Below are 11,231 nucleotides of genomic sequence, written 5' to 3'. Positions count from 1 at the left end.
GACGTCGCTCTCGTGTTCTTGCTCTGTTTTATTGCCAGAAAACAGTGGGAAAAATGATGTTTTTTATGGGGAACAAGCTGAAAATTCTTTTATTTCTAGGAACAACAAAAAACAATGGGAGTCAATTGAGGATGACAGGGGAGGCAAATTGAAGGAATCTATTGTGGCTTTGGGGGTGGTGGGAAGGGAGGATACTAGTGAAAAGTGTATGAAACCAAGGAGGGAAGGAAGGAGATTTCTAACCGGGGCTTATGATTATTGGTACTTTGAATATTAGGGGGGGAGCCAACGCTTTAAAAAGGAGGAGGATTAGTTCTTTGATTAAAAAAGGTGGGGCGGACGTTTTTTTGATTCAAGAAACAAAGATGGCTATTATGCATGACTTTTGTGCGCATAGTTTTTGGAATAACACGGAAATTGGTTTTTCTTTCTCTAACTCTATCGGTTTATCGGGAGGGTTAATCACGTTATGGAAAAAAGAAGCCATGGAGGTTATTCATAGTTTCAAGGGGGAAGGGTACCTCGGAGTGAAAGTGTTATGGAAGGAGCATTTTTACTATATTGTGAATATTTACTCGTCTTGTCTTTTGTCGAAGAAGAAGGAGTTGTGGGGTAAGTTGTTAGATTTGAAGGAGTCTTTCTCGGACGGTGAATGGATTATTGGTGGGGATTTTAATGCCGTTAAGAATCGGTGTGAGAGGAAAGGGAGAACGACAATTGATAATAATAGTAGCATGAGTCTTTTTGCCGAGTTTATAGAGAAGAGTGAGTTGGTGGATATTCCTTGCAAAGGCAAGAAATTCTCGTGGTATAGTGGTGACGGTAGGTCTATGAGCCGTATTGATAGATTTCTTCTATCGGAGACCATTGTGGATAGATGGAAAGTTATTGGTCAAAAGATTGAAGATAGAGATTTTTCGGATCATTGTCCCATTTGGCTCGTCTTGGACAATCATGATTGGGGGCCGAAACCATTTCGTTTCAACAACGAGTGGTTTATGTTTGATTCTTTCATCCCGTTTGTTGAGAAAGAATGGAAGAGGATAAAAGTGGAAGGAAGAGGAGATTTCATCTTGAAAGAAAAACTTCGTCTTTTGAAAGATAGCTTGAGATGGTGGAACAAGAATGTGTTTGGGAAGCTAGATTTGAACATGGAGGAGGAAGTGATGAAGATTAATAGCGGAGATGATATTTTGGAACATGATCACCTTGATGTTATTTCCGATGTTGTGCTAGATAGAAAGAAGGCGACTAGTAGTTTTTGGTTGAACTTGATAATAAAAGAAAATATGTTAGCTCAAAAATCAAAATTGAAGTGGATGAAAGAGGGGGATTGTAATAGTGCTTTTTTCCATAAGGCCATGAAGGAGAGAAATAGATTTAATCATATTGGTCCTATCACTTCTTCCGGGGTGTTGTTGGAGTCGGTGGGGGAGGTTAAGGAGGAGGTCCGGAGTCATTTTGCCCACAAATTTGTGGAAGGTGATCGTTATAGGTCGATGTTGGGTGGTATTAATTTCAACAAAATTAATAGCGATGAAGTGGTAGAGCTTGAGAAACCTTTTCTCGAGGAGGAAATTAAAGAAGCTATTTGGAATTGTGGGGATTCGAAGAGCCCGGGGCCGGATGGTTTTTCTTTTTTGTTCATCAAAAAGTGTTGGGAAATTGTCAAAGAGGACTTTATTAGGTTCTTCAATTGTTTCCATTCCGGTGTGGCCTTATCTAAAGCGGTCACTTCCTCTTTCTTGGTGTTAATTCCAAAGTCTACGAATCCGGTTTCGCTGGATGACTATAGACCAATATGCTTAGTTGGTTGTTTATACAAGGCAATCGCGAAGCTCTTGGCCGGTAGGTTAAAAAAGGTGTTGAATTCTATGGTCTCTCCTTGTCAAACGGCTTTTGTTCCGGGTCGGCATCTTCTTGACGGTGTTATTGTGGCAAATGAAGTGGTAGATTATGCTAAAAAAGAAAAGAGAGATTGCATTCTTTTTAAGGTGGACTTTGAAAAAGCTTACGATAAGGTAAATTGGCTTTTCTTAAGATCGATGTTATTGAAGATGGGTTTTGAAGCGAGGTGGGTTAGGTGGATGGAACTATTGATCTTTCAAAGTCATATGTCCGTGTTGGTCAACGGAAGTCCGACCGATGAATTTGTGGTGGAGAAAGGGTTGAGACAAGGTGATCCTCTTTCACCTTTTTTATTTGTTTTGGTTACGGAAGCTTTGTCGGCGTTGGTTAGGAAATCTATGGAGTTAGGGGAATTTAGTGGATTCAAAGTTAACGGTAGATGTGTGGTGGATATTCTTCAATTTGCGGACGACACTTTGATGGTCGGGGAAGGGAATTGGAAACATGTTTGGGCTATAAAGGCGGTTTTGAAGGCTTTTGAAGAGATTTCGGGACTTGGCATAAATTATCACAAGAGCAAATTGATTGGAATCAACATTAATCCATTTTTTTTGGAAGCGGCGGCGCATGTTCTAGCTTGTAGGTTGGAAGATAACACTTTCAAATTTCTTGGCATTAACATTGGTGCTAATCCAAGAAAGGCTTCCTCTTGGGAACCTATTCTTGTTAAGATGAAGAATCGCTTATCCGGATGGAAGAACCGCTTCTTGAGCATGGGAGGAAGGTTAACTCTTTTGAATTCTATTCTTTGTTCTTTATCTATTTTCACAATGTCTTTTTATAAGATGCCAAAGAGAGTGGCTAAGGAGGTTTCACAACTTCAAGGCAACTTTTTGTGGGGTGGGATGGAAGATAAAAAAAGGATCCATTGGGTGAGTTGGAAAAAGGTGTGTTTTTCCAAAGATAGGGGTGGTTTGGGCATTAAGAATGTGTTGGGCTTCAATCTTGCACTTCTTAACAAATGGAGGTGGAGAATTCTAAAAGGTAGCGATAATTTGTGGTTCGAGGTGTTAAGAGCCCGGTATGGAGATATTTCATCGGAAGTTTTTTGTGGGGACTCAAAAGCATCTTCACCTATTTCTAAGTCTTTGTGGTGGAAGGACTTAATTAACATCGGTAAGTCGACTCGTAGCGACCCGGTGGCGGATCTTTGCAAATTTGAGATGGGTAACGGTTTTTCTATACCTTTTTGGGAAGCTTGTTGGATGGATGATTGTATTCTAAGGTACGTTTATCCGGAGCTTTATTCGTTATCTTGTTTCAAAAAGGTTTCGGTGGGAGCTATGGGTGGGTGGCAAAATGGTGTTTGGTGTCGGGGAGACTTTGGAATAAAATCTTGTTTTTTGACTCCCGATATTCTCCTTTTGATTTCTTCTCTTCGTTCCATTTTACCGGCGATTGCTTGTTTACCGGTTAAGGAGGACGTTGTTGGGTGGAAGGGGACTAAAGGCGATGAATTTTCGGTATCTTCGTGTTATAATTTCTATGCTTCTATCCGTACCCCGCTTGGTCCGCACAAGAGGAATGAAGACTTGGTGGCCAAAATTTGGAAGATGGTGGTTCCTTCTAAAATAAGGATTTTTGGGTGGAGACTTTTTGTTAATAGATTGCCGACTAAAGACCTCTTGAAGATTAGAGGTATTCCTTTTCCTTTAAACTCTTTAAGTTGTTCTTTTTGTGAGGTGGAGTTGGAAAGTAGAGATCACTCCTTCTTTAATTGTAAAGTGATGGACCTTGTTTGGAATGATATTGCGGTGTGGATAGGTAAACCGGTAGGAAAGGAGGAGGATTGTTTAGCAAATTTTTTGGATTGGTATAGTTTTTGTAAAGTAAACAAAGTTAGGAAAGGTATGTGGGGGCTTATTTGGATGGCAACCACGTGGACCATTTGGTTAATTCGGAACGGTATTTGTTTCCGGAATGACGAATGGTGTGTTGATAACACGGTGTGGAATGTTAAGACTCTTGTTTGGAAGTGGTCTTTTTTGGGAGAAAATTCTAAGTCCAATTATAGCTTTTATGACTTCTTAAAGGATCCTTTATTGTTCCTTTCGTAGCTAGAATTGGTTGGGTTTTCTTCTTTTTTGGGAGGCTTTTTCCGCTTTTGTGTAAAAAGGATTGGAGAACCCTTTGTTCTTCCTCTTATTGAATCTTGATTACTCAAAAAAAAATAAAAATAGTAGGTGGATAATTGATTTACTATTAATAAAAAAAAGGTATTTTGTGGAGATTTTAAAAATGGCATTGTAAATTAGAATTAATTATAATAAGGAAAATGATATCTTTACACCATTTTATTACACCTACACCGTATTTCTACACACAATACATACTATTTTTATTTTTTAATAATTTTTTTTGCCTTGATTAATGTGCAACATAAATTTTGTTTGTTGGCATATACGGTGTAAATCTATGGTGTACACAAATCAAATGTACACATAGCAAACCTCTTATAATAATATGATAATATGAATTAATTTTTTATAAAATAAGTAACCTAATATACAATGAAATAAATTACTAATGGTGGGTGGTTGCAAAAAAAAATTAAAAAAAAATTAATTTTAACAATTTGCCCTACATGTTCAACAATGTGTTGAGTGAATGCTCACTTCTATTAGCCCCCATATATGTCATATAGTTTAAATCATTTTACCATTATTTAAATATGAAAAAATACACTGTCATACTTTTTGAAACTGCAACTAGAGTAAATGGAAAGAAAAAAAATTCACATTAGTCTATCAATTCACATGGATTTCATCTAAATTTGTTAAGACTCATGTGAATTTTAACTAATGAAAAAATATGATAGAAAATATGTGTTAAAAACTGTGTTAAGAACTTTTCTCATATTTTTTTTCATTTTTTATAATTTTTATATATATGCAACGTATGTGAATGATTTACAAAAATTATTATGTATAAATATTTACTCATGTTCAACTACTACTGTTATTTTATATTTAGCTTTTTTTTTAAAGTTAAGTTTAAAAAATTAGACCTTAATAATTTTTTAGTCCCCGGAGGTTAATGTGTTTTTATTTTGTATTTGTATTTTTTTTTAAATGATCACCAAATGTTAATTCTTTTTTATTTTAGTTCTAAGATAAAATTCGCAAGAATATCTACAGATTTTTCTATGGATTTTATTTTTAAGACTAAAACCAAATTAAGTTCAACATTTAAGAACTTTATAAAAAAAAACAAAGAAGATACTAGGATAAAAAAAACACGTCAATTTAAGAGACCAAAAAATTATTTAAGGCAAAAAAATTATCTAAAAAATTATTATTTTTTATTTAATTTAATTTAATTAATTAATTGCACTTTCTCTTTTTTTTTTTTAAAAAAAACATTTATTATTTTTGGGAAAAAATAACACTCGACCATCCATCATATCTACTTTTTCGCATTGTTTATTATTTTGTTCCTTCATATTTCCACTTTTTTGTTAAAAAATAATAATTTCTCAATTTTGATATTAGTTTTATAAAATAATCATTCTAAAAATCACTTTGTTCTTTTCTATCATTAAACTTTATAAATTATATTTTATGAGAAATATTAACAATACACTCGTAACACGTTTTTCAACACTTTTTTGTTTGGTTAAAACTCAACTAATTTACGGAATTTTATCTTAATTTATTAAAATTTATATGAGTTTTCATTGATGTTATGAATTTTCATTGATGAAAATAAATATTTAAAAATTATATGTTAAAAATGTCTCTATGCAAGTTTTGATGATGATTTTCCGTATATTATATATCATGTGTTTTTAATACGGTGGTCATCAAGGAGCTTAGAATCTCTTAATTAAAAAAATAAAAATAAAACCTATGTTATGTTTAGCTAAATTTGTTTCATTTCTACATTTTGTGTTCTTAGTTATTAATTTGATAGGAGTCAACCAAGAATTCTTGCATGTTCCTAAATGTTTGATATTAAGTCTCAAATTGTTGAAGTTTGAGCAAATTATTGGAGAGGATCTTAAATATTTGATATCAAGTGTCAAATTGGTGAAGTTTGAACAAATTATAGGAGAGGATCCTGAGTTCATCTTAGCAAAGTTTTTGTTGGAATATTACCAGATTATTTTTTCATTTTTAAGGAAAGTAATAGGCTCGTTTCAGGAATTTGCAAGTTCTAAGAACTTGAAATTGAATCTTGTTTAGATTTGTATCTTAGGAATTTTTTTTTTTAAGAAAATTAGTAATAAAAACCTAAATTACTATTATGAATTTTCTTATAAAGATTAACAAGTAAATAAAAAAATAAAATTTAATAAATATCATGATATTAAGAGAGCATAATGAATTTTCTAGTTAAGATAAGTATCTTTGGGGTGAATGAGATGGTAAAATATTAAGATTTTAAAATCTAAATCGAGATATATACAATCATCTATAAGAGTGCCAAAACGAGTTCGGTCCGACCTGTTGGATCCGTTTTACTCGCATTTGTTTTGCATGGAAGACCAAGATTTTAGGTCCATACCCTCTTATGTGTCCACCTGGACCGTCCATCCCATTTGTTTGCGTTCTTTTAGGGGCGTGGACATTAAAAAGTATACTGCCCCGCCTTGCCCCGTCCTCATTTATTTGCAGGGCGAACCAAAATTATAAACTCATACCTTTAAGTATGCTCGCCCTGCCTCATTTTTATGCAGACTTTTGTGAAGATAAGTTTTAACGGGACGGACATGCCCATTTACCACCTCATGGACTAAGGTTTAAAGATTCCCTCCTCGGGAGGTGTGCATGTAGAACTAACTGTTAGACAACCTACAAAAATTTAAAAATGCATGATTTATACATTATGTTAGCAACAATTAAATTAAATGATGAAAAGTGACGTTACAAAGATATTTCACTGAATAATAGTTAGGTAGCTGGATTCAGCACTTTTTTTACCAATTTGTGGGGCTATCTATTAACAAAAACCCTCATCTTATCTAGTGGAAATTTCACTGAATGTATTGTGAAATATTTATAAGCATCCATGTATTTAATATCTATCCACTTAACTTCAAGGGGTATACCAGCTTTTTCATAGTTGGTTACCCCACCTTGGACATCACTTACATTTTTGTATCCCAATCGAAACCAATGAAAACCTTCCCAAAGAGTTAACAATGATGTAGGTTAGCACATAAATTTGATATGATGAATAAGCATAAGACAATTGAAATGCACTAACGTTAGATTTGAATGTCCGATCCGAACTAAGCAAAAAAACTTCATGAAGTATACATGGAACACTAAAGCATATTTAAGACACCGGTGACTTAACCACATAATCCTTAAGATGACAAATAAAATTAATACATAAAAATAAAGATGTTAAAGCAAGGCAGAGAACAAGTTAGGCTTTCAACAAGAAAGATGAGTAGCCTAATAAAATTAGTTAAAAATCACATATCATAAGTATACATATTTGAAAGTCTCCATATTAGCAACATCAAGAACACTTAAGACTTGAAAATTTCCTCCAGAGTATGAAAAAATAATGAGTTCAACTATTTAAACACCATAAAGAAAACTCACGAGTTCATCCACTTACACACTATAAAGGGTATTCAAAATGTCAATTGGTCCAAAAACCAAAACTGCATGCATTAGCATTATAGTAAGGAGCTCAGAGAACACCTAGCTGAGAGATAAAAAGGAATACAATTTATAATAGAAATACATAAGTACAAATTACAATAACACTATATTCAAAGCAGGAGTTCATTGACATGTTTATAGTTTAACTGTAAAAATGTATTAGATATGGCTCCCTGCACGCATATAATTGAACCTGAGTTGGTTCTATGCCTGTCCACATTATTTCCTATAGTGCAACTCTCAACATACATTATATAGGGCATAATATAACACATAAACTTGATCTTTTTATAGGTGATACATTGAATATAAATTCAATTTTTGTCTGGCCTTAGTAATGCAGATAATAACAATCCATTGCACACAAACCCACCAGGAAGCCATGTGAACGAACGAGTTTTTGGCGACAATGTTCTATATGGACTCACCTCCAAGGCCTTAATTTGAAGCCTACATAATTCTCAACGTCACCTAGAGCGATGTCTTTAGATAGCCATCAACCCTTCAAATATAACAGGTTTGAGCTCGGCTACTTTCAGTGATGCATAGGTTTTTTTGTTGAGGACGTTGATGCCAGACATGGTGTTGGACTAAGGGAAGAAATGCGATGATTTGTTAATGGATGTGTTTTAGTTGTTATCAAGAAAAAAGAAATAGATGCGGCTGGAAAAAATGGAGACGGGAATGAAACCTTTATTAGTTTGAATTTTTTGTTGTTAGAGAATTATGCATTCTCACATATTTACTAAGTTAAAACCTAGGATTGAATTTAAATGGTCCAGAATAAAATTGCTACCCTTATCTTCATGTTTCCAAAATACCCATTTTCTGTTTCAGAAACACCTCCATTTCCCACTTCATTTCCTCTCTCACTTTAACTAATTTTCCGAATTGGTTATCCTTAGTAGATATTGAAAACCAGTAAGATAACATTTGTCAGGAGCCTATTTCGTAGTCTTAGTTCAATTCATCATTTCCTAGCTTCGCGAACATAATATTTCAAGCCACCAATGTTACTACATTGACTGTTTTAGACTTTGGATTGTTGATGGCCTGAACTAGAGAGCACCACAACCATAATCAAATGCTCTTTCGCTGCTGCCTACAAAGTGTTTGTTAAAATTCTTCAACCAGCTTTTTTTTACATTAAGTATGGAAGAAGCACAATTTTGCACTGTTCTATTGTTTCTACTTAGATAGGAGGTTTTCATTGTTCATTTCATGAGTTCCATTGTTGCCTTGATTGCAAGGACGAGAGCAATGATATTTTTTGTGACGAAGATGACTTCCGACGCCCCTTGTCAGAAGAAATCAGAAGAGCCCGTCTCCCAAGAGGAATGGAGAAACCTCTGTTGCTGGACCTATATGACGAGACAACAGACCTTGACGAACACATTCAAAGCATTGAAGCCGTCATGAATTACCACGTCGTCCGAGGATCCATCAAATGTCGCATCTTCCCGACGACCCTTAGGAAAGGCGTTATGATGTGGTATAAAAACCAACCACCAAACTCCATTCACTCGTGGACAGATTTGAAGAATCTATTCTCCAACCACTTTACAGCCTCTCGCCGACATCCAAAGACCGAAGCCTCCCTGGAGGCAATAACTTAGGGACCCGACGAACCACTTCGGGACTATCTGGACAGGTTCAACAAGGAGGCCGTTCAGATCTAGACCACGAACCAAATGAAAAGGTATCTCCTCGACAAAAAATTGAATCCCGACAGCGATTTCAAGAAGGCTATCGGGATTGAAAAAGTTCATTTCATGGACGCCATCTTCCTCAAAGCGCAAGCCTATATTGTGTATGAGGAAGCAACGACAGCCACTAAGAAAGGGCCCCGGGGTCAAGACACGAGCAGAGGCTCCGGATATGATGACCTGTCTCCTTATCGGGAGGCGAAAAAAGAAAGGAAGACAGGTCTCGGGAAGTAAAGGACCAGAGAGGACCAGCTAGTCGCTTCACCGAGTACACATCATTGAACGCTTCCCGCGAGCGTATACTGGTCGAATGCAAGAACACCGATTTCAAGAACTCCAACATTCGCGCCCTGTAACACCCCATTTTCTACCCGACAAATATTCAAGAGTCAGAGTTTCAAAATTTCTCGACAGACAAATGAGGCGTCACATATTCATTTCACAATAAATCACTTAATCGCATTTAGCGGATACATAGCACTTTCTTTAATCAATCAAACAAATACTCAACATATAATACTTCTCAAAACAGAACAACCCCTTTCATTAGAACATGGCGGAATCATAGTTCTCAATCTTTAAATCAATAACATCTTATTCAGCTAAGATAAAACAATAAACAATAACATCATAACATCATAAATCATCCCCCCCGAGTGCTACGTATCAGAGCGACAACCGACTCGATAAACATCAACTAAATCTTCATACTCGAACACCTGCACGTTACCAATATAAAGGCAACGACGAACAAGAGAAAAGGGTGAGATATCAAATCATATAAGTGAGCGCATGATAAATTGTATATTAGGATCCAGGCATATATGGTCATCACATCGCAAGTATTAATATTGCTATACACTTCATGCTTTCACTAATTCACAAACTCACATACTTTACATCTCACAACAAGTCACCACAAATCATATTCACATCAATTACATATAAATATATCAGTCACTCACTTTGCAATCTAATTCACGCTACATCACAAGTATAAGTCACAATTATAGTCCCCAAAACATCACCGCATATAAGTCATACATCTAGTCACAAAACATCACATATAAGTCACACCAAACATATTCACTTAATCGCATTCACAAATATTGATATCATCATACTATTCATAAAATCATCAATTCACATCTTCACATACTTCCATCATTTAACAAGTCACGAAATACAATCACGATATAATCACAAAACATCACGAACTACGAATCACATAAGACACATGGGACATGGGACATGACTCATGTATATGCATGTGGTACCAATCGGAGCTTCAGCCCCCGTCACCAATTGCCCAATTCTGAGGCACAAGGCATAAGCCTTCGTCACTAATTTGTCAATCCAGGTCGTCACTGAGTATGCATATGAAATGTGACTCAACAAACAAGACGTACACAACATACTCATCACAATCACACGTCATCACTGGGCATACGCCTACGTCACTGATAATTACCAATTATTAGAGGTAATTCAACGTCACAATTAACATTCATCTTCACATAGAAATAAACTCACCACGACATCATCATCATCATCATCATCATCATCATGTTTCGGTATATCACGGTAAACATATAACTTCACATATTAACTAAATCATCACAACAATCATCATTTATCATTTACTTCACAAAATATTCGTCACAAGGCACACACCCATATTACAATCATCAATTAATAAAACATATTAACACTTCACACATAATACAACAACTTCATATGACAACGGAACAATTCTGACAATTCACCAAACCAACGGTCGATATCATTAGCAAAATAATCACCAAGATATCCACAATAATTCTTAAGGTATGATCAAAATTTGATACCGGTTAATTGGACACAATTCAATTACTTATCGATTATCCAATTCATTCGGTTACATACTCAAGATATCGTAATTTACTGATAAACCGAATAGTTAATCTAAGTTCAAGTTTATTCCAATTAAATAGGCTTATTGGACCTTAATTCAATCATT

At 35.1% G+C, this 11,231-nt stretch overlaps 1 protein-coding gene across 1 annotated transcript in view; it reads right to left on the bottom strand.

Annotated features, from left to right (window-relative positions):
* Positions 1–6,642: 6,642 nt before the first annotated feature.
* The window catches only part of LOC131641767 (uncharacterized), a 41,878-nt gene continuing 37,289 nt past the window's right edge, over positions 6,643–11,231 (bottom strand). Inside the window, exon 3 of the mRNA XM_058912070.1 lies at positions 6,643–6,701. Coding sequence (XP_058768053.1) covers positions 6,643–6,701 — 59 coding nt within the window. The remainder of the gene's footprint in view (positions 6,702–11,231) is intronic.

This window comes from Vicia villosa, unplaced genomic scaffold (genome assembly GCF_029867415.1).
Source record: "Vicia villosa cultivar HV-30 ecotype Madison, WI unplaced genomic scaffold, Vvil1.0 ctg.004053F_1_1, whole genome shotgun sequence".
Lineage (NCBI taxonomy): Eukaryota > Viridiplantae > Streptophyta > Magnoliopsida > Fabales > Fabaceae > Vicia > Vicia villosa.
The sequence above is the reverse complement of the archived record's forward strand: the minus strand, read 5'-3'. Positions and strand labels throughout refer to the sequence as shown.